At 36.3% G+C, this 24971-nt stretch overlaps 7 protein-coding genes across 13 annotated transcripts; 4 read left to right on the top strand and 3 right to left on the bottom strand.

Moving 5' to 3' along the window:
* Window positions 1–24: 24 nt before the first annotated feature.
* LOC104772181 (uncharacterized) lies at window positions 25–648 on the bottom strand. The gene has a single exon (XM_019241764.2). The coding sequence runs from the start codon at window positions 634–636 to the stop codon at window positions 25–27; it is 612 nt and encodes a 203-aa protein (XP_019097309.1). The 5' UTR covers window positions 637–648.
* Window positions 649–4215: 3567 nt separating this feature from the next.
* On the top strand, window positions 4216–7114 carry LOC104769184 (ABC transporter F family member 2). 3 transcript variants are annotated; one of them, XM_087505268.1, is made up of 9 exons: window positions 4260–4772; window positions 4991–5146; window positions 5216–5557; window positions 5655–5795; window positions 5879–6058; window positions 6133–6288; window positions 6374–6475; window positions 6556–6684; window positions 6764–7114. In XM_087505268.1, the coding sequence occupies exons 2-9, from the start codon at window positions 5021–5023 to the stop codon at window positions 6962–6964; spliced, it is 1377 nt and encodes a 458-aa protein (XP_087361394.1). In that variant the 5' UTR covers window positions 4260–4772; window positions 4991–5020; the 3' UTR covers window positions 6965–7114. The 3 variants fall into 3 exon arrangements, 2 of the variants coding, with proteins under 2 accessions (XP_010491636.1, XP_087361394.1); XM_010493334.3 differs by having other exon boundaries at window positions 4216–5146; XR_015593028.1 differs by having other exon boundaries at window positions 4256–5146; window positions 6137–6288.
* LOC104769185 (DNA-directed RNA polymerase II subunit 4) lies at window positions 7020–8555 on the bottom strand. The gene is made up of 6 exons (XM_010493335.3): window positions 8234–8555; window positions 7937–8045; window positions 7771–7848; window positions 7619–7652; window positions 7450–7518; window positions 7020–7330 (listed from the first exon to the last, which is right to left on the bottom strand). Exons 1-6 carry the CDS (start codon window positions 8280–8282, stop codon window positions 7253–7255), a joined length of 417 nt encoding a protein of 138 aa, XP_010491637.1. The 5' UTR covers window positions 8283–8555; the 3' UTR covers window positions 7020–7252.
* Window positions 8556–9639: 1084 nt separating this feature from the next.
* On the bottom strand, window positions 9640–12783 carry LOC104769183 (small GTPase-like protein LIP2). The gene is made up of 8 exons (XM_010493333.3): window positions 12123–12783; window positions 11425–11854; window positions 11056–11147; window positions 10825–10966; window positions 10430–10734; window positions 10299–10352; window positions 10088–10215; window positions 9640–9988 (listed from the first exon to the last, which is right to left on the bottom strand). Exons 2-8 carry the CDS (start codon window positions 11516–11518, stop codon window positions 9805–9807), a joined length of 999 nt encoding a protein of 332 aa, XP_010491635.1. The 5' UTR covers window positions 11519–11854; window positions 12123–12783; the 3' UTR covers window positions 9640–9804.
* On the top strand, window positions 12218–15538 carry LOC104769182 (26S proteasome non-ATPase regulatory subunit 12 homolog A). Its single transcript, XM_019242521.2, has 11 exons — window positions 12218–12374; window positions 12476–12670; window positions 13248–13355; window positions 13448–13552; window positions 13625–13681; window positions 13772–13968; window positions 14301–14400; window positions 14488–14600; window positions 14707–14860; window positions 14952–15029; window positions 15134–15538. The coding sequence occupies exons 1-11, from the start codon at window positions 12372–12374 to the stop codon at window positions 15350–15352; spliced, it is 1329 nt and encodes a 442-aa protein (XP_019098066.1). The 5' UTR covers window positions 12218–12371; the 3' UTR covers window positions 15353–15538.
* A 235-nt stretch (window positions 15539–15773) lies between these two features.
* On the top strand, window positions 15774–19406 carry LOC104769181 (uncharacterized). Its single transcript, XM_010493331.2, has 12 exons — window positions 15774–16212; window positions 16355–16529; window positions 16651–16734; window positions 16964–17205; window positions 17363–17591; window positions 17722–17886; window positions 17982–18113; window positions 18206–18319; window positions 18495–18542; window positions 18725–18803; window positions 18928–18984; window positions 19083–19406. The coding sequence occupies exons 1-12, from the start codon at window positions 16043–16045 to the stop codon at window positions 19133–19135; spliced, it is 1548 nt and encodes a 515-aa protein (XP_010491633.1). The 5' UTR covers window positions 15774–16042; the 3' UTR covers window positions 19136–19406.
* A 215-nt stretch (window positions 19407–19621) lies between these two features.
* LOC104769180 (uncharacterized) lies at window positions 19622–23863 on the top strand. Of its 5 annotated transcripts, XM_087505263.1 has the most exons (13): window positions 19622–20235; window positions 20330–20402; window positions 20510–20566; window positions 21263–21318; window positions 21922–22132; window positions 22255–22341; window positions 22422–22499; window positions 22592–22675; window positions 22741–22805; window positions 22900–23080; window positions 23211–23299; window positions 23386–23500; window positions 23592–23863. In XM_087505263.1, exons 1-13 carry the CDS (start codon window positions 19778–19780, stop codon window positions 23625–23627), a joined length of 1590 nt encoding a protein of 529 aa, XP_087361389.1. In that variant the 5' UTR covers window positions 19622–19777; the 3' UTR covers window positions 23628–23863. The 5 variants fall into 5 exon arrangements, with proteins under 5 accessions (XP_087361389.1, XP_087361390.1, XP_087361391.1 ...); XM_087505264.1 differs by lacking the exon at window positions 20510–20566; XM_087505265.1 differs by lacking the exons at window positions 19622–20235; window positions 20330–20402; window positions 20510–20566 and adding an exon at window positions 21434–21510.
* Window positions 23864–24971: the final 1108 nt, after the last annotated feature.

The following is a 24971-nucleotide window of genomic DNA, read 5'->3' as shown; positions in this document are numbered from 1 at the left end:
TAAGCATTACATGTAACGAACCGATCAATATAAAACTCCAAGCGGGACTTTGCCTGAGGAAGACCGTTTCAGGATCCCCGGACCCAACTCCAAACCACCATAATTCCATTTTCCGATAGTATTACTTAAAACCGGTCTTTGACTCAACATTTGAACCGGAGGATTTCTCCATTTCGGAATCGGACCGGTTATGAACAACGGCTCAATTACCGATCCAGCTTCAATGACAGCTTGCTGAAACTTACCGTTCTCCGGCAAGACTCTCCCGACTCCTATAATCTCCAGTACAAGGGTCTCAAAATCTTTCCTGTTCTCAACACCCATCTGGTTCGACCGGAAGCTGTAACAATCAGAATCGTACGTCTCCGGCGAGGAATAGAGAATTGAGTTGGAGACGAGATCCATCGACGATACTGAATCATCGGAGAAGTTATTGTAACTATAGTTTTGATGATTGTCAGTGCCTTCTGAGTAATAATGGGGTATTTGTTGTTCTTCGGACAAGAAAATGGTGTTGAAGTATTCCTGTAGTTTGGAGAGTTCGGCGAGTGAATGTTTCAGATGTTCTCTTGCTTCGTCTCTTTCTTGGACAGCAAGTCTCCATAGATGAACAAACTGCAGAGTTTCTTGGTACATTTTTTATATATTTTCTTGAGGAAAAAAAATGCTCTGCACAAAGATGATTAATTATTAATAATTCGTATATTATTGGAATCAAATATACTAAAAGAAACATATACCTCAAAATCAAGATCTTTCACGCCAAACAATCCACGAGTTTCAACGATCTTTTTGTTGTGAAAATTGTACGGTGAAGAAGAATAAAGAAATATAGGGTTTTCATTTATATATAAGACGCTGAAATGTATACACTACTAACTAAGAGTGTGTGTGCATTTATATTTTATAACTAGTATTTTAGTGTTCTAATTTAATGTCCCTAAATTGTAATGGAAAGACTTTATATGTTCTTATCGAGATTGTGATTATTGGAGAAGATCCTATTGATTCACTTGCACTAAGTATCGACATATCTGTGATTTAGTTTTTGCCAACCTCTATATAAGGAGATAAGACCTTCTAATTAGGGAAATATTATATTCAGAACGATGGTTCTTTCTCTTAAGAGTAGTGGCATAGATTAATTACTTTGGATTTTGTACGATTTCGATATAATACTTTGCGGCTTTTTATAAAAACTAGCTAGTAGTTAATTTTTCTTTCCTTGTTTGATTTACGTGTATAATTAATGCACGAATCACCAAAAAAACATTTAGGTCTTCATAAGAGTTTGGTCTTGTAAAAGTTGAAATTATCTTGCCTACTTATTTTGACCTATTGTAAAACCGGTGACGTGGTAATCTAATCAGTGGCTATTTAGTTTGGCACGTGGGAGTTTATGAGCCTTGAGCTTCACATGCATACGTGTGTGTTTGTGACACTTCGCTCACACGTTATAGAAGCCTCGAGAGGTCCTTTTGCAATTCTTGTTCTGTTTTTGTTTGTGTTGTCTCAAAAGTACATTTTTAACAATCTGAATTGTTCTTTTGAATCGTTTGATGTCTACATTAGACCAAAAATGGGGTTAACAACGAATCTCCATAGCTTAACAACGAATCTACATTAGACCAAAAATGAGGTTAACAAATGAAATAAGTCTACTACGACCAAACAAATCGACGGTAAAAAAATATAAGTCAACATACAAAATCAAATAAGTCAACATCATCGAAAGTCGACTATGTAAAAAAACAATCAAACAAAAAAAAATCGACAGTTTTAAAATAAATCGATGGAAAAGTAAATAAGTCGACAAAAATTAGACTTAAGTCAACCATTCAAAATATCGACCTTATTAATAAATCAATGTAGAATGTAATAAGTCAACAATAAATAAACAAATCAATAGAAAACAAATATAAATCGATAAATAAAAAAAATAAGTCAACTGTTAAAAAAATCGACTATGTTATAAATCCACTAGCCATATCATAAATCAATTGTTTTAATATAAGCCGATGACGAAGATAATTAAGTCAACAGAAATCAAAAACAAAACGATTGTTTAAAAAGTCGACATTTTAAATAAATAAACATTGATTAAAATAAGTCTAAAACATTGATATATACATATATATTATAAATTGTAATCTTAATTTATTTAGTTTTAAATAAATTTAAATCTAAATAATATCAACAAAAATATTAAAATTCTTTTTTTATTCAAATTGTAAAATCAAAAATTGATTCATGTAATTATTATTTAAAACACAATAAATACATTTTTGTTATAATTTCTATTTATTAATATTTTATTCCGAATTTAACAGTTTTTAAAAGTATTTTTATATTTGAATTATTTTAAAATTTAAATTTAGTTTTTATTGTTTATATTATTTTTATTTAATTGTTAAAATATTTTTTTAATAAAAGGGTATATTTGTCCATTTTCATTTCAAAATATGTAGCTTTCAAATAACTATAATATTGAGTATAATTTTCAAATTTCTTTAAAAATTTGGTATATTCTTAAAAATGTCCCACTCATCTCCCTCTTGTTCCTAGATCCAAAATGGGTAGATGCGACGTAAAAAATCATCTCAAAGCTATTTTGAAAATCACCAAACGAGCTCTTAGCGGCAAAATCAAACCCATACCCCAAGAAGGTATTTTCTCCATATACGTTGCTATCCAGTCAGCAGTCAAAGTCGGCATAGAACTCCACGACATCAAAACCGGATTTTTGGAGAACGATAGGCACCGGCCACATGCTTCTTGGTTTGTTCATCACAGAGTTAGATAGTGTTGTTTAGTTTTTGGTAGTTTTTTACTTCAATTTTAGTAGATTCAAGTATGATTTTATTTGGTTCATTAATTGTGGTAAAAGGATTTTATTTAGCCAATCCGAGAGAGAGATGGATGGAGTGTGTGGAATATACTTAATTAAAATTGGTTGGTTGGTTCACTTCATTGTGGTAAAAACCCCTTAAAATATTTTTATTTAGCCAGCGGGATGGATGGAGTATTGGAGTATGTCAGTGCGATATCGGGACGGATTAATTTGATAGTGTATCCTAATTTTTATAAGTCTCGATTACTTTTTAATAAATAATAATAAATAAATTCATTATTATCTGAAATTCATTTTAAAATTACAAGTATATCATTTAAAACATTATTTATTCATTTTGTTGTTGTTTTTAAAATCTTAATTGTTAATTAAAGGTAAAAATGAAGGATTCTAAAAAGAGTATACTCATCACATTTGAAATTATTTTAAAATGAAGTATATCACATTAAAGGTAAAAATGAATTATTTTTATTCATTTAAAACATTAAACATTATTTTTACCTTCATTATTTTGAAATTATTTGAATTATTTTTACCTTCATTTGAAATCATTTGAAATCTTAATTGTTAATTTTAAAATGAAGGATTCTAAAAATGAAGGATCCAAAAAGAGTATACTCATCACATTTGAAAATGCTCTTGAATAGCATAGCTTTGCACCATACCATAAGAAAACATGATGATAGAGTAACAAGAGAGGTTGGTCAAATAGATTTTAATGATTTAGAAAGAATTTTAATGACTTTGTGTTTTTAAAAATCTTGCTGATTTTTAAAATCATAGAAAATTAGAAAGTAAAAATGAGATTCTATAAGATATAAGAGATTGTTTAGGAAGTTATTTTAAATCTTGCTGATTTATGTTTCCTAATATTGTAAAATCTTTCATAAAATCTTTCAAAATCTTTCTATTTGATGAAAGAATTTTCATGACTTTTGTTATGAAGGAAATGATATAAAATCCTAAACCAATAACACAAAATTTAAATTCATTAACAATCCAAGATTCTTTTGTTTTAATTGAATAACATAAAATTTTTAATGACTTTATAAGACTCTTAATCCAATAACACTAGATTTATCAAGATTTTAGATAACTTTTTACAAATCCACAACTAATAACTCTTTCAAAATTTTTAAAAAGTCTTGATTGAATAACAACATATTTTACATAACTTTGTAAATCATTAAAATTTTTTCTATATCCTAAACCACTAACCCCTAGTCTCTTGATAAGAGTTGGTATTGTAAAAGTTGAAATTGTCATGCCCGATTTGGCAAACCGGTGACGTGGTAACCTAATCAGTTTGGCACGTGGGAGTTTATGAGCCTTGAGCTTCACATGCATACGTGTGTGTTTGTGACACTTCGCTCACACGTTATAGAAGCCTCGAGAGTTCGTTTTGCAATTCTTGTTCTGTTTTTGTTTGTGTTGTTGTCTCAAAAGTACATTTTTAACAATCGCCAATCGGAATTGTTTGATGTCTACATTAGACCAAAAATGGGAATGACAACGAATCTCCATAGCCTAAACCTTCGTTCTACCTTCTTCTTAACTAATCCGCTTCCTTGCCCTACACCATTCACCTTGAAACTCTCCTCTGTTTCTAACCCTAGACGAGTAATCTCTGATATCAGAGCCCAAGTTTCCACAACCAGCTCCAATTCAGAGCTTGAATCGCTCCTCTCGGCCGAAGACCACGATCAGAAGCGGATCAGTAAGCAATCAAACAATGGTGCGTCTTCGATTTCTTCAGGAGTGAGACTTGAAAACATTAGCAAGAGCTACGAAGGCGTGACGGTGCTAAAGGATGTGACTTGGGAAGTGAAGAGAGGTGAAAAAGTAGGGTTAATCGGCGTCAACGGTGCGGGGAAGACTACACAGCTCAGGATCATAACGGGTCAAGAGGAACCTGATTCAGGTAACGTGATTAGAGCCAAACCTAATTTGAAAGTTTCTTTTTTGAGTCAAGAATTCGAGGTTTCGATGGGGAAGACAGTGAAGGAAGAGTTCATGAGTGCGTTTAAAGAAGAGATGGAAGTAGCAAGTAAGCTTGAGAAGTTGGAGAAGGCGATTGAAGAAGCTGTTGATGATTTAGAACTAATGGGAAAGTTACTTGACGAATTCGATTTGTTGCAGAAACGAGCTCAAGAAGTTGATTTGGATTCTATGGATGCGAGAATCAGTAAGATTATGTCTGAATTAGGGTTTGTGTCGGAAGATGCAGATAGGCTTGTGGCTTCGTTTAGTAGTGGGTGGCAAATGAGAATGTCACTTGGGAAGATTTTGCTTCAGGTAATAATGAGAAATAGTGATTCTTTTTAATTCTGTATTGAAGCTAATGTGTGATTATTATGTGGACAGAGTCCAGATTTACTGCTTTTGGATGAGCCAACGAACCATTTGGATCTTGATACTATTGAGTGGCTTGAAAGTTACTTGAACAAGCAAGATGTGCCTATGGTCATTATATCGCATGACAGAGCGTTTCTTGATCAGTTATGTACTAAAATTGTGGAAACTGAAATGGGAGTGTCGAGGACTTTCGATGGTAATTACTCTCAGTATGTGATTTCGAAGGCAGAGTGGGTTGAAGCTCAGTATGCTGCTTGGGAGAAGCAACAGAAAGAGATTGAAGCAACAAAAGATTTGATTAGTAGGCTAAGTGCTGGAGCAAACTCTGGTCGATCTTCTTCAGCAGAAAAGGTAAGAAGAACTAGCAGTAAAACTTAGTACTTATGAAGCGGAGGATGTGTGGAAAAAGTGGAAACTTACTTCTCTTGATTTTGTTTATTATAATTAGAAACTGGAGAAGCTCCAAGAAGAGGAGCAAATAGAGAAGCCATTTCAGCGGAAACAAATGAAAATCAGGTTTCCGGAATGTGGATTCAGTGGAAGATCTGTAATCACTGTTAAGAATCTTGAATTTGGCTTTGAGGATAAGGTGAGATGATAGCATTAGACTAACATTGTTTGGATATTGTGTGTGTGAGGCCTTGTGTTTTGATGTGTGTCTGATGCTAGCAGAAGTTATTTAACAAGGCAAATCTAGCTATAGAGAGAGGAGAGAAAATAGCTATTATTGGTCCAAATGGGTGCGGTAAAAGTACACTATTGAAACTGATTATGGGTTTAGAGAAGCCTATGAGAGGTGAAGTGATACTCGGGGAGCACAATGTATTGCCAAACTACTTCGAGCAGAATCAGGTTAGTTTTGTAATGAAGAAAGGGCTTATAAGAGGGATCAGAAATATGGTTTTACTCACTTGTTGGCTATATAGGCAGAGGCTCTAGATTTGGATAAAACTGTGATTGAGACGGTTGTTGAAGCTGCTGTAGATTGGAGAATTGATGATATTAAAGCTCTTCTTGGTCGCTGCAACTTCAAAGCTGACATGTTGGATAGAAAGGTCTCTCTTTTGAGTGGTGGTGAGAAGGTATAATAATGGGTACTTCCATCCTCAATATAAAGCTCATATTGTCTCATTCATGTTCTTCATCGCCATTTTTATGGGATCTTAGGCACGCCTTGCATTCTGCAAATTCATGGTGAAACCATCCACTCTACTTGTGTTGGACGAACCCACCAATCACTTAGACATACCTTCAAAAGAAATGCTCGAGGTTTCTAATCATACTCTTCTCTTTTCTGTTGGCCAAATTGTTCACTTCACTTCTGATTCTCTGATACCTGCTTTCATCAGGAGGCAATAAGCGAATACAAAGGCACAGTCATCGCAGTCTCTCATGATCGGTACTTCATTAAGCAAATCGTTAACAGAGTTATTGAAGTCAGAGATGGTGGTTTGAAGGACTATACAGGAGACTATAATGTAACACAATCTCTTTCCTAGTTTCCTCTTTTATACTTTTGCCAAGTCTGTTCATTCATAGATTGTAACTGTTTCTCAGTATTACCTGGAGAAGAATGTGGAAGCAAGAGCAAGGGAGTTGGAAAGGGAAGCAGAACTGGAAGAAAAAGCTCCAAAAGTGAAAGCAAAGTCAAAGATGTCAAAGGCTGAGAGAGAAGCACGGAAGAAGCAAAAGATGAAAGCGTTTCAAGCTTCCAAAAAGAAGTCAAAATCCAGCAAAAATGCCAAGAGATGGAATTGAAAGCTTCACACATAGCTTTAGGTGTAGTATGTATATAGCGCTATACGTTACTCGATTTAGGGAAAAGGAATTGTTATATATTTCATTGAGAAAGCTTGGATCATCCATTGTAAATTACATTCATTCAACAAGAAAGTATCATTCCAGAGATTCTGGGCGATGAGAAAGCTAATATAATCTCAGACATGGAAAATTAACTTCAGAGATAATTGTTCAGACATCAGCTAGAAGGTAAGTGTAACACCCTGCTACATGTTCTTAGTCTTTAGATCTTGAGAATCTTCCACACTACTCGAACCTCTTCACAAGGGAGAGATCATTGAGCATCTTCTCAATTGCTTCATCATCGTGAGCTCTTCCTTTTGTCTACACAAAAGAGAAGCTTACATCAATCTCAAAAGTCCACTTGACATAACAATACTATTTATCCTTTTGAGATGATCTGATCTCCAATTTGAATAGAAAAAAAAGTAGAAAATATTTACCTTAAGAGAAGGAACCATTGCAACAGCTTCTTCAACAGTTTCAGGACAGAGATTGCCAAGAACACAAAGCTGTTCAATAAACGACCAATGCAATGTTTTTTAAGTCTTCCACCGAAACGACTTAATAGATAACAAAAAAAATCCAATCTCAAAAGATTTAACATCTTACCTCAAACTCAGTGAGTTGATGTCTGCTCAGAATTCTATTAGAGTTGAGTTAAGGTAAACATGTTACGGTAATGGGGATTAAGATGCAAGCATGTCAAAAGCAAAGACTGGTTAAAAACTATGAAACTGAATCAGTCAGAAATAAAAGGATACTCTCGAACTTGTCTAACAGCATCAGGATTCTTGTAGCGGCTGAATCGCTTCACATATTGTAAGGACTTCTCAAACACTCTGCAAGGAGAAACTTGTTCTTAGTCTCCAAGATCGAAAGCTTAGATTATTTCATAATTGCTACATATAAAAACTTAAAAATACTTACTGAGAAACTTGATTCATAGGATCCTCGGAGACTTGCTGAAGCTGTTCATACTTATGCTCAAGGATCAACGAAACTTCACAGTTCATTAAACACTTCGCCTTCAAAAACTCTTTTTTGTTGTCAAGAAAACAAATAAACCCAATCAATAAGAGATTCTCAATAAGGGTAAGTTCAATTTAAAATTCCAGAAAGAAAAACTTAAAAAATCGTATTGCATTAAAGATCAATTCGATGAGACAAAACCAAAAAAAAAAACCCTAATTTTGAGGGTACACAGTTTAGAAATAGAGAAAGTACCATCTCCGATCTTGAGTTCGGCGGCGTTCTCTTCTTCTTCTCCGGACATGGCGATTATCAATGAGGCAAATCGAACCCTAAAGGTTTTTTTTTGGTTTGTTTGTGACCCTTTTGTCTAATAAACGGAAGCGAATAGGAATTATAGACGAAAGAAACAATTTATTCTCGTTCACCGCAGTTTATATAAGAAAAAAAAAAAAACTTTTATAACTTAAAGGAAAAGGAAAAACCAAAAGAGGTTAATCAGATAAAAATGTTAAAAGAGATAATAATGGATTATCTTATTTATGGTTCAACAATTTCTCCTAATTTATGTTGGATTGAAATTATGACGGTGTTATATTACTGATTTATTTATACTTAAAAATAATTTATCACATCTTTAGATGATGGAAATAGATAAATACAGAGAAATAAACGTAATTATCTCGTAACAAAAATTAAATTTTATTAGAATAAATGTAAAACCATATTACAATAGGAAATAATATTTCTCCTAGCATTACGATGAAAAGAAATTAAAAAAAAAAAAAAGATTATGGTTTCTTTGCCACCATGAAGATTGGTCTTCACAACAAAAGTAAAAATTACAACAAGTTGGGGTTTATGATTGATCTAAACGGCCCCAACATAACTTCAGTCGGCTCGAGTCCATACTTTTTGTTGTGAACGATCATCTTTGCTTCTTCCCGACCAATCCTGCAACGACGACAACGACAATATCGCTCCTCTTCATCTTCTGTCTCATCATCATCCGTTGCTTCACCCCTTCTTCTTTTTCTTGATTTTTTTGGTTCTCCAACGTCGTCAATGTTTTTCAGTACTCGTATCTCTGTTTCCATTAGTGTTTCGAACATTAGAGTAACTAACTCGTCTTCCTTGAACAGATTCAGAAGAGACTCTAAGAGTTCTTCTCCTTGTATACCCCGGGACTTGAATAGTTTCATCAAGCCTATGTATTGATCGAATTGCGGTTGACTTAGTCTTTCTCTGATGAACTCTGTTATAAACACAAAGCATTCCTTACATTCGACTTCGTTCAAAGCCTCCCCTGTCTTCATCTTCCTCATTATTTCCATAGACAAAACCATTTTTTTAATTTGTTTCTTTCTTTCTCTGTCTTACGATTTTCGAAGAGTGAGCAGCCTATTTATAATGAACCGAGTAGAGTTTATAATCCTATCTTGTTTAGGTTTCTAAATTCTATTTTGATTAGGATTTATACTTCTCAAGAGTTATTTTGAGTTAAAATATTAAACCATGATTAAAACATTATCACATGAATAAAGTATATAACTAACAAAAAAAAATGCTAAAAAACATTATCACATGAATAATGAAATGTATCTCAAGAGTTGTTTATAATCCTGTATCGTTTAGGTTTCTAGATTCTAATTTGATCAGGATTTATACTTCTCAAGATTTTTTTTTTCATTGGGAGTTTAAAAAAATTCAAACATTAAATTTTTATCACATAAATAATGTATATAACTTTTTTAAAAATTGCTAAAAAATATACTTGATTATGTTTACAGAAGAATCATGTGAGATTTTATCTGTGGTTTAATTTCTCAGACGTTAATATCCATCCGGTTAAACCTGCCATTACCATTGTCGGTTTCCTCTACACTGGAGAAAGAGAATCTCGGGATGGCATAATTGTAACGGTCTGGTTGCTGCGGATAGAGTGTAGGAGGCTGCGTCAGGTTGTGTGGCGGTAACGTGTTATATTTGTAAGGATCTCCTCCCCTTAGGCTGATAAATTCACAAATACCCACGGTTTAAAAACCTGATAAAGAGTAAAGAAATCCGAATACAAAACCAAAATTTATGATGTTGTTAAATATACATTACCTTGTTCTTTTATAGAACTGATCTTCATCGCTTGTCCCCTCATCTAACCGCTGGGAAGGTGCAGGGGAAAGAGACCATGCTGAAGAAGACGACGGTAGTTCGTCTGAGAAATATCGTCTTCTTATCAACTGGAAACGAAAACAAGCATTAGGTTGAAGAGAAGGAGAGAGAGAGCTACTGTAAAACATGGGGAAGTCGAAATAGCACCAACCATACGAAAAAATTTGTTCAGAGCTTCTTTGTCATATCTAGCTTCCTTGGCAGCCTGTGCATAGTCTCACCAATATTATTTGACATACCGTATAACACTGATTCAAGAACTAGTAATTAAGTCGTGGTTACCATTATGAGACCACCATTATTAGGAAAGCTCTCAGAGAGAGAAAGTTCATCACTATGGGGAAGCAGACCTTGTTTCTCAACCCACTGACGAGCTACATCAACAAGATTGCCACTGCTTCCACTTGCTCCTTCCTTGGCAGCAATATCTGCTTTGTTTCCAATAACGATGTATGGGACGGGAAGACCACCAGGCCCACCAGAAGAAAGAGGAGCTGAAAACGTCCCAGTTACTGATATTTCACCCGCCCATTTCTGCAAACTTGTTTTCGTTCTTCTTTGGGAAAGATCATGAACAAAAATAACTCCTGCAAAAATTAGATAGTCTAATCTGGTAAGTGGGGAGAAACCAAAAGACTGAGATGACACTATTTGAGATATAATTGAGGAAGACAGACCATTAACTTGTGAATAGAACAGTGAGCGACAATCTTTGTATCGTTCATGACCTGATACATCCCAAAGTTCGACAAAGAAATCTCTCTCTGAATCACCTTTAATGCTACTTGAAGAACTAGCAGGACTTGCGTAAGTTAAGTACTGAACAGAAACGAGTCCCAGAAACAAAAGTAAGGAACTAAGCTCAAGCTATTCTTAAACCATATCGAGAAAACTAAAAGATAGCTTACCTTGACACCAACTGTACATCCAATTGTTTGAGATGGACGAACAATAGATGAGCCTTTGACAATGAGATGCACAAGAGATGATTTCCCCACACCTAATTTGATATCAAGAGATGAGATTTTCTCAAGAGCAAGCACATGAGGTAGTAGTAGTAGACTTTTAAGATAATAACTTGCTGACTTAAGATACTCGAGTCTAATTCGGTTCCATAACTATATAACCCCTAATCAAAACAATGATGAAAATCTATCTTTCAAAGCTTCTCATTAGCTCCTTCTTTTAAGGATGACAAAGATTGAGTTCGTGCACATATATGATTAGTACGTAATTTAACATCATCCATGGAAAGAAGAACTTGTTATCATTATAACCTGAATCACCAACCACCAAAACTCGAATTTGGCCGCATAAAGGCGAGACGATCTGTTCCTTATTTTCCCTTTCACGTTCCTTCCAAAACCACATTTTGCTTAAACCAGAACAACCAGATATCACAGCAGCACTAAGGGAAACAGTCACGTCTTCGACCAGGACTTCCAGAAATTATCATTACTCCGATTCCTCTCTGTAAGCAGATTATTCTATTCTATCACATTGAACATTTCAAAACAGAGTAACCAGATCCTTCACCTTCCTAGTGCAAATAATCTCTAGAGCACAAATCGAAGTACGAATCTACGGAATACGCACGAGGATCAAAATCCGAATTCTAAGAACGTCGTAAAGATCTATCTACCCTATATCTTCAAAGTATGATTCTCCTGCTTCCTCTCTCCTTAACGTTTGTTCTTCTCGACGAATCTATAAAACAAAACAGACAAGATCATTCCAGTAATCAAGGTGAACCATAGAATCTCTACACAAGGAGGTCTCGATCGACATTAGAGGATCCAGAATCTCTGGTTTCGCTACGAAAATTCGAAAATTTCGTGAGATTTGAGCGTAAAGAACGAACGACATGAGTTTCTAAATTCTATACTTGCTCTGCTCAAGTTGTTTCAATCAATGGGATCGGTTCGATACTTTGGAATTAAAATCATACCATATGAGCTAGACCGAGATTACATACCAAACCGGATTGAGCTCAATACGATTAGTTAATGTGGCCCATTTATGGCCCAGTTAGAAAATATCATCAGCCGAAGAATCTGAGATTTCTTGTTCAAGGGGTTGGGGAACGCTGCGATTTCTCTGTGTTCGGCAACTCCAAAAAGCTCTCTCTCTATATCTCGCCTCTACTTTAGCTTAGAGCTTCGTCGTTCCGTCACCAGAAAATTCAACTACTCGTACTTTGAGCTAATTCTCAGTGATTTTCACGATGGCGAGTCTTCAATTACTCAGATCTGATGTTATATTTTGTTTTTTTTTCCTTGTTTTCGAAATTTTCGCATCTTCTCATTCCGTTGTTAGTGTGGACTTCAGGGAGACAGCGGGAAGCTTGAAGCGACGGTAGATCGGCTTCTGAATGAAGAGAAGCAGATGAGACTCGCTGAAAACGTCGCCGGTACAAGGAAAGCAGCTACTGAGATTCTTCAGCTTTGTTTCGAAGCTAAGGATTGGAAACTTCTGAATGAGCAGATTCTCAATCTGTCTAAGAAACGTGGTCAGCTCAAACAGGTACTTTGATTTTTTATTAAAAACCCTATCAATGTTTGTCGCTTAAGCTGAATTTGTGTTTCATGTTCGTTTTGATAGTTTGAAGAGATTGTTTAGGTTGGGAATTTTGAATTGAGATTTTACTGTGATTTCTTCCGCATTTGACTTCTGAATTGCATTGGCTGATAGGCCTAGTGTTAGGTAACCCTAATCTTGGAAAAGTGATAATGGACATATATACAAATTCAGGAGGATTCGTCTTTGTGTTAGATACAAATTTATTTTAGTGGGATTTTGTCCTGTGATAGGTTGCTTTTACGATTCCTCTGTATGATTTTGATAGGTTCACTGTTGACTTAAATATTGATGCTAATTTGGGTCATTGGAGATAGTGATGGTTGTATTTAGTTCAGTTTATTTTACTCAACTAGATTTTCAGTGTTTCGTTGATTTACTTTTGCTTTGCGTGTTTTCTTGGTCTAACTCCTTGATATAGGTAGTTAGCTTAACTTTTTTCATGTACAGAAGTATAGTTAAAGTAAATGATACAAATTGAAAAGTCAACATCAGTGATTTTTATGAACTTCTCCATTTGCAGGCTGTTCAATCCATGGTGCAGCAAGCGATGCAGTATATTGATCAGACACCAGACATTGAAACTCGGGTTGAGCTTATTAAGACGCTGAACAATGTATCTGCTGGAAAGGTGCGAAACTAAGGAAACCGATGTTGTATTCTTTATCATAACTTCATCATTCGGTTGTAATTGTTTGCCATTGGATTTTTTTTTGTGTATAGATATATGTTGAAATTGAGAGGGCACGTCTGACCAAGAAGCTTGCTAAGATTAAAGAAGACCAGGGTCAGATAGCTGAGGCTGCAGATCTCATGCAAGAAGTTGCTGTAAGTTTTTGTGCATTTGGCTGCTAAATCTTCATTCCTATTTAATCCCTGCAATGTTATATTGAATTACAGGTTGAGACATTTGGCGCTATGGCAAAGACTGAGAAAATTGCTTTTATCCTTGAACAAGTAAGGACTTTATTCATTAGTCATTACGTTTCAGTTTATATTTACTGGTATTTTCTTGTGGTGCTAACAACTTTTGGGTAATTTTTAAAGGTTCGCTTGTGCTTGGATCGTCAAGATTTTGTTCGTGCACAAATCTTATCTAGGAAGATCAATCCTAGAGTTTTTGACGCAGATACAAAAAAGGATAAGAAGAAACCTAAGGAAGGTGAGAACATGGTAGAGGAGGCTCCTGCTGATATACCCACTTTGTTGGAGCTTAAGCGAATTTACTATGAGCTAATGATTCGGTAAGGCTTTCTATCAAATTGTTCGTGATTTTTATTTTCATCAGTGTCTTGGCATGTTAAATTGTACTATATGATTTAGATTTAGTCATGGACCACAGTCTCTGTCTCTTGAATCTGTGGGAAGTTTTGCTGCTTGTGGTTTCTCAGAGATGCGTAATACAATTTTTATCAAATATTGGATTAATCTCCCCTGTTGTGTTAAATTTTTTTAACTTTTTTTTTTTTTGGGTTTTATGTGAATGAATTGCATTATGTTTGCCACTGAATTCTGATGTACCATGATTGATTTCTGTGACAATCTTTTTAACTAAAGAAAAATTCATCTAATGTAGGTACTATTCTCATAACAATGAGTACCTTGAAATCTGCCGTAGCTACAAGGCGATATATGATATCCCTTCTGTAAAAGAAACTCCAGAGCAGTGGATTCCGGTTAGCTCATGCCATTGATTGGACGTTTAATTACTTTACATTCTATAGGGGTAGTTTGATAACTTTGTTTGATCTTCAAAACCTTAGGTCCTGAGGAAGATCTGCTGGTTCTTGGTCTTGGCACCTCATGACCCAATGCAATCAAGCTTGCTCAATGCAACTCTGGAAGACAAGAATTTATCAGAAATCCCTGATTTCAAGTATATTTTCCTTCTCCATTAATTTGTTTTTTTCATTACCTAATCTTCTGTTCTCAAATAGGTTATAACTTCTAAGTCTTTTTGTGTTTGATATAATTCTTTGCAGGATGCTTCTAAAACAGGTAGTGACAATGGAGGTTATTCAATGGACATCTCTGTGGAACAAATACAAGGATGAGTTCGAGAAAGAGAAAAGCACGGTTGGAGGTTCTTTGGGTGACAAAGCAGGTGAAGATCTGAAGCTGAGAATAATCGAACATGTAAGCCTCTCAATATATCTTAAAGCTTGTTTACATCAATTGATTGATGCTTAAAGCTATGAATATCTGAAAATCTGTTTACATTCTGCAGAATATTCTCGTTGTCTCAAAGTATTACTCAAGGATAACCTTAAAGAGAATTGCAGCGCTTTTATGCCTGAGCATTGAGGTAGATTGATATAATAAGCTCACTGGTTATATAGCAAATATGCTTTTACTTGTTAAGAGCTCTTTACAAAATTGTATGTTTTTGGTTGGAAATTGCGATTTCAGGAGGCGGAGAAGCATCTGTCGGAGATGGTAGTGTCGAAAGCACTGATTGCGAAAATAGACAGACCATCAGGGATTGTGTGCTTCCAGATCGCAAAAGACAGCAACGAGATTCTTAACTCGTGGGCAGGGAATTTGGAGAAGCTGTTAGATCTCGTTGAAAAGAGTTGCCACCAAATCCACAAGGAAACCATGGTTCACAAAGCCGCTCTCAGACCTTGAAATCATGTGGGTTCATGAAACTTTTCAGGATCATCTTCTTCGTTGAGTTATTTATTAGCAGTCTTTTATGTGGTAAAAAACTCTGAAACAGTGTTTCCTTTTTAAAAATGTACTATGGTTCTGTACACTAACGGAGTTCTTTTTTTGCCACTTATTTGGTTATTTCAAGTATTGTTGGTGGATTAATTTTGTGATGAAATTGGTAAAGAGAAGATACATGAATTAAATTTTCAAGCTACAGTAAGATGAGTTGAACGAGAAGAATAATCTCGTGTGTGTCCCCTAGTATTGCGTAAATGTTTCCTCAGGAGATAGATCCAAACGTTGCGCTGACACAAAGTCAGAGGACAAAAAAAAATTACTTCGAAGATAGTATGAAGTTAAAATACTGTATATAACTAATAATTATGATGGCACATGTATATTCTTCCATACTCCTAAAAAAAAAAGAAAAAAACTAATTAAAAATTGTTAATAATGAAAAAAATTAATAAGAGGAGACAGCTCTGCCAGTTCATCTCTGGTAAATAGTCCACGTTCTGGCGTCTTTGGGATTTCACCAACACCGTGTGACAGCTCCTTAGATCTCTCCTCGATAACTCCCTTTTAATTCTTCTTCCCCCATGGCTCTCTAATTTTATCTCTCTCTCTCTCTCTTTCGCACACACTTGGATTACGATCTCTGCTATTATGGACGGCGCAGATGGAACCGTTCGCGTGAAGCCTGGTCGCGGATTTGAAACAGAGACGGATGTTGCGGTTTCATCGCCAGTGACACGTCAGAAAGCTGCTGCTGCTAAGCAATTCATCGAGAATCATTATAAGAACTACTTGCAAGGCTTGCACGAACGAATGGAGAGGTTTGGGGGATTTCCGATTTTGCTTTTTGCTCGTTTTGAATCTGATCTGGTCTTCTTTGCTTCGTTTCGAAGAGATGGACTTGTGGTTTGACTTGAGATTTGTTTGTTGTTTAATAATTTTTCGAAAATTGGAATTTTACAGACGCAGGGAGTTTCAGAGGAAAGTGCAAGAAGCTCAGTTACCGGTTGAGGAACAAGATGAGATGATGAGGAATTTGGCACGTCGTGAAACTGAGTATATGAGGCTTCAGAGACGTAAAATTGGGATTGATGATTTTGAGCTTTTGACCGTTATTGGCAAAGGTGCCTTTGGTGAGGTAACAAACAACCTTCCAAATCGAGCTTAGTTCAAACAGAGATCTATGCGTGTTTTTTTCCTAGAAATTGGTTGTTAAGGAATGTGTTTGAGTTTCATCCCTGAAATGTTTTTTTTACCAGGTTAGATTATGCCGTTTGAGATCTACATCTGAGGTCTATGCCATGAAGAAATTGAAAAAAACTGAGATGCTTAGCCGTGGACAGGTACAAAAACTCCCTTGTTTATGTTATTTAAGTAAAAGGTGGAATTGTAAGATGTTTGAGAGTAGTAGACTTGTAGTAAGTGTAAGATTGATGCATGACAGGAGCTGAGAAAAACTTCTGACCTTTTCCTATCATTAGACTGGCTTCATCTCTAGGTGCTTCAGTTTCGGAAATTTTGTGCTTGCGCAGAAATAAATGAGTTTCCTTAACTGTTTTCTTCTTTCTCTAGGTTGAGCATGTCAGGTCCGAGAGGAACTTACTTGCAGAGGTTGACAGCCGTTACATTGTAAAGCTTTTTTACTCTTTTCAAGATTCTGAATGTTTGTATCTTATCATGGAGTATTTACCTGGGGGTGACATCATGACTTTACTCATGAGAGAAGACATTCTTTCTGAAGATGTTGCTCGTTTTTATATTGCCGAGAGCATTCTTGCTATCCATTCTATCCATCAACACAACTATGTTCATAGGTATAATACATTTCTAAATTCATTTTTTTGTATGCCTTGTGATTAAGGGTGTTGTAGAGATCTCTATGCACTATAAAAAATCCGTGTATACTAGTTATTTCTAGAGACACATATTCTCTGGTTCTTGATTTGAGTTTGCTTTTTTTCTTCCCTGTAGGGACATCAAACCTGATAATTTGATACTAGACAAAAGTGGGCATTTGAAGCTTTCAGATTTTGGCTTATGTAAGCCACTAGATGATAAGTATTCTTCGCTGCTATTAGAAGACGAAGAAATGTTGTCTCAGGAATCAGAGGGCCAGTCAGGAAAATCAGAAGCTGACAAAGCACCCTGGCAAATGCCTAAAGAGCAGTTACTGCAGTGGAAGCGCAATCGCCGTGCATTGGTATTTATGCTTCTTCTCTAATTGAATTAAATGGGTTACTCTTTTTGGCTAGACTATAAAGATAAATTACCACTTCCAATATATCTTGGGTAATCAATTTTTTTATGTGTTTTGACAACCATATTTACAGGCTTATTCAACCGTTGGAACTCTTGATTACATGGCTCCAGAAGTATTGCTAAAGAAAGGATATGGAATGGAATGTGATTGGTGGTCTCTCGGCGCAATTTTGTATGAGATGTTAGTTGGGTATCCCCCATTTTGTTCTGATGATCCCCGTATAACATGCCGAAAGGTAGGTGTATATAGCTGGTTAGTCATGCATTTTTTTTTAATCTATAGATAAGAACTGTTCACGCTTGCTTAAATGGCTTGTGCTTCTTATCTCAGATAATTAATTGGAGGGTATGCTTGAAATTCCCTGAAGAACCAAAAATATCAGATGAGGCTAGAGATTTGATTTGTCGCTTGCTATGTGATGTTGATTCAAGGTTGGGAACCAGAGGTGTTGAGGAGATAAGGGTGAGACTACTGAAAAGGATATGTAAAAGTTAAGGTTCATTATTCTCTCTTTCACCCTTACATCTTTGTAATTAATTTTGTTCATGTTTCAGTCGCATCCCTGGTTTAAAGGCACCCCATGGGACAAACTGTATGACATGGAGGCAGCTTATAAACCCATTGTCGATGGAGAACTAGACACACAAAATTTTGAGAAGTTCCCTGAAGTAAGTTAGATAGAATCTCAAAAAGCTTGTCATTATATGATTTGTATAGCTTGAGGCAGTTGTTGAAACCGGGTAGCTGGTGAACCCAAAACTTGTTTTAAACCTTGGGGTTTCATTGCTAAAATGAGAAAGTCAAAGCGTCCAATATCCTCATAAAGTTCTGGACATCTTGTAGGTTGAAGGGTCGCCATCCGAAGCACCACAAGTTGGTCCTTGGAGAAAGGTGACGCACTCCACTTTAATCCTTTAATATAGTCTTAATTGCAAATTGACATATGCGGAAATGTCTCAGGACATAATAGAGCTTGCAAATTTTGTTTCGTTATGATTGAGAGTATCAACGAGTTTAGATAGTATGCCATAAACTGAAACAATTTGGTGCTACCTTTTGGATTGGTTGAGCAGATGTTGACGTCCAAGGACACCAACTTCATAGGTTTTACATTTAAGAAGTCAGACATCACAAGATCAATGGAAAATTCAGGTAGTCTTCATATCTCTTATATCTACTGCTCATAACTTGCTCTTAAGCTAAACTGTGTTCTAGCGAAATTGGCCGAATAGTTGGATATATAGATCTAATTTCCAGCTGTGACATTGTAACGTAGGTGCGGACATGAAATCAAATGGATCAGGGGAAGCCCCGTCGTTGATATCATTGTTAGGTATGTAATCAAAACTGTAAATCCAGCAAAATGAGTGGTCATATGTGTGGTTGTAGGGGGAGACATTGACATGTGAATGTATATTATTAATATACCAGGTCGGATCAATATGGAAGAAGGTGAAGGTGGTGAGTTAAACCACAAGACATAGAGAAAATACAAATATTATTGATTTTTTTATCCGATTGCAGTTGTTTTGATGATTTGGCAGAGGCGATAGAGAAGGGATGGTTAGTTTTTAAACCACATATGACTGACTGACTTATGATGGTTCATAAAACTCGTATTTCCTTTTTCTTTTTTCTTGTAACATATTTGTTTTTTTTTTCTTTCTATAAAAGAAACTGTAAAGCATGGAAGAATAATTTCTGGAACTACCCACAAGTTATCAATACATCAAAATGAAGCTCGCTTTTCTGCCATGATTTTCGCATTTTGTAAATTAGTAACAAGGATCATAAATCATCTTCAATGGTATGTGGTTGATCCAAAGCAAACTAAGCGAAAATTAAAATATTTTGAAGATTAATGGGCCTTTAGGTTTTATTACAATGAATTGGGCCCGTATGATTAACGTCGCTGATTTGTGTTGGAAGTACCGTTTATAACCTCGCAATTGTATTGGATTTACGATTTTATATAACTGTACCATCTTCTAGATATCGTCAATCGAATCGAACAGGCACAAATCAACACAACTAAAAATTCAATTCCCTCGTTAGCTCCTCTTCCAATTCGAAACCCTAATAACAAAAGCCCTAACCCTACGAAATCCGCCGAATCGTTGACGAGAATGGAGTTGGACGAATACGAGTATCTGGAGAAGACGGTTGAGGAAGGAGATGTGTCGGATAGGAAGATAGAAGAGAGTGGGAACGAGAAGAGCGAGAGGAGGAGCTACAGAAAGAGAGAAGGAGGAGAGAGGCATGACGAAGAAGACGTTGATGAAGAGCGAGGTAGCAGACGGAGTAAGAAGTCTCGTGGAGACGGCGAAGAGAACGGTAAGAGGGATCGAGGGGAGAAAGAGAGGCATAGGAGCAGCAGAGACAAGGAGAGAGAGAGGGATAAGGTTAGAGAAGGATCGAGAGATAAAGAGAGCGTCCGTGAGAGAAGTAGCAAAGAGAGAGATAGGAGTGATAGGGACAAAACCCGAGACCGAGAGAGAAGAGAAAGGGAGAAGGAGAGAGAGAGGAGGGAGAGAAGGAGCAGTAGCAGATCTCGGAGGGAGGAAGTAGTGGAAAGAGGAAGCAGGTTTGTTTGATTGTGTGTAGGAAATATGTATAGCTCTCCAATGAGCTGCTTTAGTCGATTACGAACGGTTTAAATTTGATTTTGACGATTGCAGGAGACACAAGGACAAGAAAGAGGAGCCTGAAGCAGATCCTGAGAGAGATCAAAGAACTGTTTTTGCATACCAGGTATGTGCTTGAACATTGGGTTTTATATGAGGGAAGGGGGGAAATTATCGACAATGTTAAGTTAATTGATTGCGCTAATTTTATCTGGTTTTTTAATGAACGAACAGATGCCTCTTAAAGCTACTGAGAGAGATGTTTATGAGTTCTTCTCCAAAGCGGGCAAGGCTAGTTACTTTGTTCCTTTTTAGTTTGTTTAATTTTTCTTTCTGGTTGTTTAGGCCGTAGAAAGGTATTAACATTGCTCCATGACTGTCAATTCTCAATTGAAGGGTTATAAATGTGTACCTGTTTAAGTGATTGCTGTTTCAATGTCCTTGACCATGGTTGGGATCTGTAGTTCTTGTCTCTAACAGTAGTATATTAAATGGCTTGTTTGCTTCCATTGACTTCTAATGTTGGCTTGGATAGAAACGCTTATTGGTCTTTAGTACTGTTCCTTAGTGTTTAATAGGTCAGATCCCTCTCACTTACTGTGGAGAGCTGATTTTATCAAATTTCTGTTATCTTTGCTTTTTTGATTTCGTGCTATCTTTTCTCTTGGGTTCCATTTTGTCCCTGTTCGTCGCCTTATTGACTTCTAATGTTGGCTTGGATAGAAACGGTTGTTGGTCTTTTAGTACTATTCCTTATTGACTTCTAATGTTGGCTTGGATAGAAACGCTTAATGGTCTTTAGTACTGTTCCTTAGTGTTTAATAGGTTGTGTGATTTTTTATCTAGATGCTCAGATCCCTTTCACTTACTGCGGAGAGCTGATTTTATCGAATTTCTGTTATATTTGCTCTTTGATTTTGTGCTATCTCTTCTCTTTGGTTCTATTTTGTCTCTGTTCTTATTGTTATCTGTTCCTTATTATTTCAGGTGAGGGATGTGCGATTGATCATGGACAGAAATTCAAGACGATCAAAAGGAGTCGGGTATGAATTTCTTTCAGTTTCTTTTAGCTTAGTGTTGTGTATGTGCACTTGGTATGTAATATTCTGCATATTCAGTTTTCTCTGCAATTTCAAGAACTCGATTCTGTATTCTTAGATGCACTAGCCATGCGATAATGATGAGGATGATGGCAATACCTTGCACACTTGTTTAATCAATTCTGCGTGGTCAAGGTAGATGTCAGAAAACCTGAATCCTATTTCAGTTGTGTTACTTTCCATTGCAAGCACTACCAGGAAGGAAGGAATACATTAGTCTTTACATCTTATTTCACATTCTTTGTGTGATGCTTCATCTTAGTCTCTGGTGTTCCCAGTCCTCTGTATGGGTTATTCGCTGATGGAGGAGCTTGCATATCTAGTCATTGCTGTTTTAGTTTGATTATTGTTTTTTATCATGATGGGCTAACTATTTCTATTACTCTAGGCCTCCAACCCTCCAAATGAGACTCAGCTTGAATCCCCGCACTAAAGTTTTTTGTTTCCAAGTTCTCTTTGCTACTTGCTTTGTAAGTTTTTTTCAGATTTTTTGTCCTACGTGTTCTTGAAGTCAAGTATATCTTCTTTTTTTTTTTGGATCTGCAGGTATATTGAGTTTTATGAGGTGACGTCAGTTCCAATGGCCTTAGCTCTGTCTGAACAAATATTTCTTGGACAACCTGTGATGGTTAAGTCCTCTGAAGCTGAAAAGAATTTGGCGCAAACTAATAGTACTACGGGTGGTACTGGCCCTGCAGATAGGAAACTATATGTTGGAAACCTGCATTTCAACATGTCAGAGCCGGAGCTTAGACAGGTGACATTTTTTTCTAGACAGTCTTGATGTCTTTCTTGAGAGCCTTTATTACTTATGCACATACCGGCAAGTATTTTTCCCAATATCGTCCATGCTCTGAGTTGTTTCCTTTTCTTTATCAGATTTTTGAGAGGTTTGGTCCTGTTGAGCTTGTTCAGCTACCAGTTGACGCTGAAACTAAGCAGTGCAAAGGTTTTGGCTTTATTCAGGTTAGTAGAACACGCTTTTTTAATTAGTTGGTACCCTTTATCTTCGATATTCCCCACTGATATTAATTTCCCTTCCACAGTTTGCCCAACTTGAACATTCAAAGGCAGCCCAAATTGAGTTGAATGGAAAGCTGGAGATTTCTGGTAGGACAATTAAGGTGAGTTTTGAACTCATTGTGGACAAATGATGAGCTCTTATACTTGCATGGATCGATTGATTGATACTTTATTTGGATAAATTTTATTATAGGTGTCCGCCGTGTCTGATCATATTGGTACACACGATACTGCTCCAAAATCTGCTGATTTTGATGATGATGATGGAGGTGGACTGGTAAGCTACCTTATCCTTGTACTCTTCCTTCTCTTTTAAGGCTTCTAAATGACTCCTTTTTTCAGGCTTTAAATGCACAATCTAGGGCTCTGCTTATGCAGAAACTGGATCGTACAGGTATCGCAGCGAGGTATGTCTCTCTTGTATGCATCTCTTCTGCCTGTTTTGGTGCACAATTTTTTAATTGCATGTATCTCTCTATAACACATGGAATTCGTCCACAGCATTGTGGGCTCTCTCGGAGTGCCAGCATTAAATGGAACAGCTTATAATCAACCAGGCATGATTCCTAGTTTCCCAACGGCAGTGCTTCCAACAGCAGCAAACCCTTCTTTCGTCACTGAGCCTGTTGGTCAGCCAAGTGACTGTCTCCTACTTAAGAACATGTTTGATCCTGCAACCGAGGTTAATTCTTGCTTCTTTTTTTTCCGTTTGAGAGCTGTGAGAAAACAAGTCTCAGCCTTGTATTAGTGGATGGTTGCTGGCTCTTTTCTGCCAGTATTATTAACATGAAAGCACTATTAAATTGTTGCAGACGGACCCGGAGTTTGATCTTGAGATTAGAGAAGACGTTAAGGAAGAATGCTCAAGGTATGGCAGAGTCAGCCATATTTATGTAGACAAGTAAGTAATTCAATCAAAGATTCTTGCATGTTTGGTTCTTGATGTTTATAGATCTGTGACAGTGCTCTGAATCTGTTAAAATGCAGGAACAGTGCGGGTTTTGTGTATCTGCGGTTTGAAACAGTGCAAGGTGCAGTGGCAGCTCAAAACGTGATGCACAGGAGGTGGTTTGCACAAAAGATGATAACTGCAACTTTCATGGTAAAATAGATGATTCATCACATTCTCTGTTTTTTTTTTTTTTTCTCATCTGTTTCTCTGGTTGGACTGAATGATGTATCTATACTTGCAGCCTCGAGATGAATATGAAGCCAAAGCCAAGGACTAAATTGAGTGAAGGCATGTCTCCTCTCGTATATTTTCTTGTTCTGACTGGTATAAACTTAAACCGAACTGCGATCCAGCTTCAATCTCTTGTCTTAAATATATATATTATATAGATCAAAAAGTCTTATGGGGACGTTTCCTTTCTTCTTTTTGGTTCTCTGTTGGTTGTAACTTTCCATATTTTGATCTTAGAAATGTTTTCAGTTTTATTTTAAAGTGTTTGCACTTAAAATTCAATTCTACTTTCTTGTGTGTTACATTATAACAATATCGAAGTTTCTCACGAAACAGCAAGCTTGGATTGCAGACTGTTCCTTAGGCCGCTTCAAACCCATCCGGATGATTCCAAGGAAGATAACAATCAACCTGCGACTTCATCCGGAGAATGGTATTAATGTGATTGTCCGTATAGATACCATCATAAATAGTAGTAAAACGCATGCAAAACATCCTTTCGTAACCATGTTTTATAACATCATCACTTACTTTGTAGGCTACACAATCCCCAAATATAGAACTAAGTAATCAGATAAAACCTTGTTGTTTAAACTCCAAATTCCATCCTCCTGCTCCTAGACACAAGCCTCTACGCTTGGTCGGACAATTTACTTTCACATCGAGTATATCTATAGAGGTGCGAGCACCACAGCTAGCCAATTCAAGAAAGCGTTCCTAAGTAACACACAATCACACGTCAACCATATCCTAATTTTTACCATTTCAAATTTCAGTCAATAACAAGTCACATTAATTCTTTTGTCACCATATTCCAATTCCTCCTCCTATGTAGACTACCCTTGTCCCTAGCTTGGGTCAGAAGTGTTACAGACGACGCCCCCATATTCCCGAAATTCAATGTCCATCCATATCCACCGGCTAGTCCCAAAGATATCTTCTGTGAGTTTCCGCCAACCTATAAATTCTAAAAGTTTTCCCAACGAATATCTCCATTCTCAATCATCCGTTCAAAAATCCAAAATTTCATCCCCAAAAAGGTATTACATTACAATAACATGTATTTACTGTAGAAAACATCCTCAACTACATTATAGAATGAGTACTTTCAATTAGAGAAAAACATATGTTAAATCATACATAGATAAGTACAAAGATGTTCGTATGAGTATAATTCTTCTTTTGTTAATAAAACTTAAGAGTGTGAATCGTGAAAGAGAATACCCAATACGCGTAAAAATATATACATGAATAATACTTGCACGCGTTCTAAGATTGTTTTGTTTTTATTTGAAGAAACAAGAAAGCCGTGACTCATAGATCATAATCATTTGATCTTTTTGCTCCCTCGAACCTTATCATCCTCGATCGATCGTATAGCATCATCAAG

Source organism: Camelina sativa, chromosome 20 (genome assembly GCF_030686135.1).
Source record: "Camelina sativa cultivar CO46 ecotype springtype chromosome 20, ASM3068613v1".
In the NCBI taxonomy this organism is placed as follows: Eukaryota; Viridiplantae; Streptophyta; class Magnoliopsida; order Brassicales; family Brassicaceae; genus Camelina; species Camelina sativa.
The sequence above is the reverse complement of the archived record's forward strand: the minus strand, read 5'-3'. Positions and strand labels throughout refer to the sequence as shown.

Bases quoted from the DNA above. Each gene is read 5' to 3' on its own strand.
- LOC104772181 (XM_019241764.2), bottom strand. From the start codon at position 636: ATGTACCAAGAAACTCTGCAGTTTGTTCATCTATGGAGACTTGCTGTC.
- LOC104769184 (XM_010493334.3), top strand. From the start codon at position 4,352: ATGGGAATGACAACGAATCTCCATAGCCTAAACCTTCGTTCTACCTTC. The intron at 6,059-6,132 runs GTTAGTTTTGTA...TTGGCTATATAG, and splicing joins ACTACTTCGAGCAGAATCAG to GCAGAGGCTCTAGATTTGGA. The intron at 6,289-6,373 runs GTATAATAATGG...ATGGGATCTTAG, and splicing joins TTTTGAGTGGTGGTGAGAAG to GCACGCCTTGCATTCTGCAA.
- LOC104769185 (XM_010493335.3), bottom strand. From the start codon at position 8,282: ATGTCCGGAGAAGAAGAAGAGAACGCCGCCGAACTCAAGATCGGAGAT. The intron at 8,046-8,233 runs GTACTTTCTCTA...ACAACAAAAAAG, and splicing joins CGAACTCAAGATCGGAGATG to AGTTTTTGAAGGCGAAGTGT. The intron at 7,331-7,449 runs GTAAATATTTTC...TCTTTTGTGTAG, and splicing joins CAATGGTTCCTTCTCTTAAG to ACAAAAGGAAGAGCTCACGA.
- LOC104769183 (XM_010493333.3), bottom strand. From the start codon at position 11,518: ATGTGGTTTTGGAAGGAACGTGAAAGGGAAAATAAGGAACAGATCGTC. The intron at 11,148-11,424 runs GTTATAATGATA...ATATCAAATTAG, and splicing joins TTTGGTGGTTGGTGATTCAG to GTGTGGGGAAATCATCTCTT. The intron at 10,967-11,055 runs GTAAGCTATCTT...GTTTCTGTTCAG, and splicing joins GATGTACAGTTGGTGTCAAG to TACTTAACTTACGCAAGTCC.
- LOC104769182 (XM_019242521.2), top strand. The intron at 13,682-13,771 runs GTAAGGACTTTA...TAATTTTTAAAG, and splicing joins TTGCTTTTATCCTTGAACAA to GTTCGCTTGTGCTTGGATCG. The intron at 14,401-14,487 runs GTTAGCTCATGC...TCAAAACCTTAG, and splicing joins CTCCAGAGCAGTGGATTCCG to GTCCTGAGGAAGATCTGCTG.
- LOC104769181 (XM_010493331.2), top strand. From the start codon at position 16,043: ATGGACGGCGCAGATGGAACCGTTCGCGTGAAGCCTGGTCGCGGATTT. The intron at 16,735-16,963 runs GTACAAAAACTC...TTCTTTCTCTAG, and splicing joins AGATGCTTAGCCGTGGACAG to GTTGAGCATGTCAGGTCCGA. The intron at 18,320-18,494 runs GTAAGTTAGATA...GACATCTTGTAG, and splicing joins ATTTTGAGAAGTTCCCTGAA to GTTGAAGGGTCGCCATCCGA.
- LOC104769180 (XM_087505263.1), top strand. From the start codon at position 19,778: ATGGAGTTGGACGAATACGAGTATCTGGAGAAGACGGTTGAGGAAGGA. The intron at 22,342-22,421 runs GTTAGTAGAACA...TCCCTTCCACAG, and splicing joins AAGGTTTTGGCTTTATTCAG to TTTGCCCAACTTGAACATTC. The intron at 22,500-22,591 runs GTGAGTTTTGAA...ATTTTATTATAG, and splicing joins TTTCTGGTAGGACAATTAAG to GTGTCCGCCGTGTCTGATCA.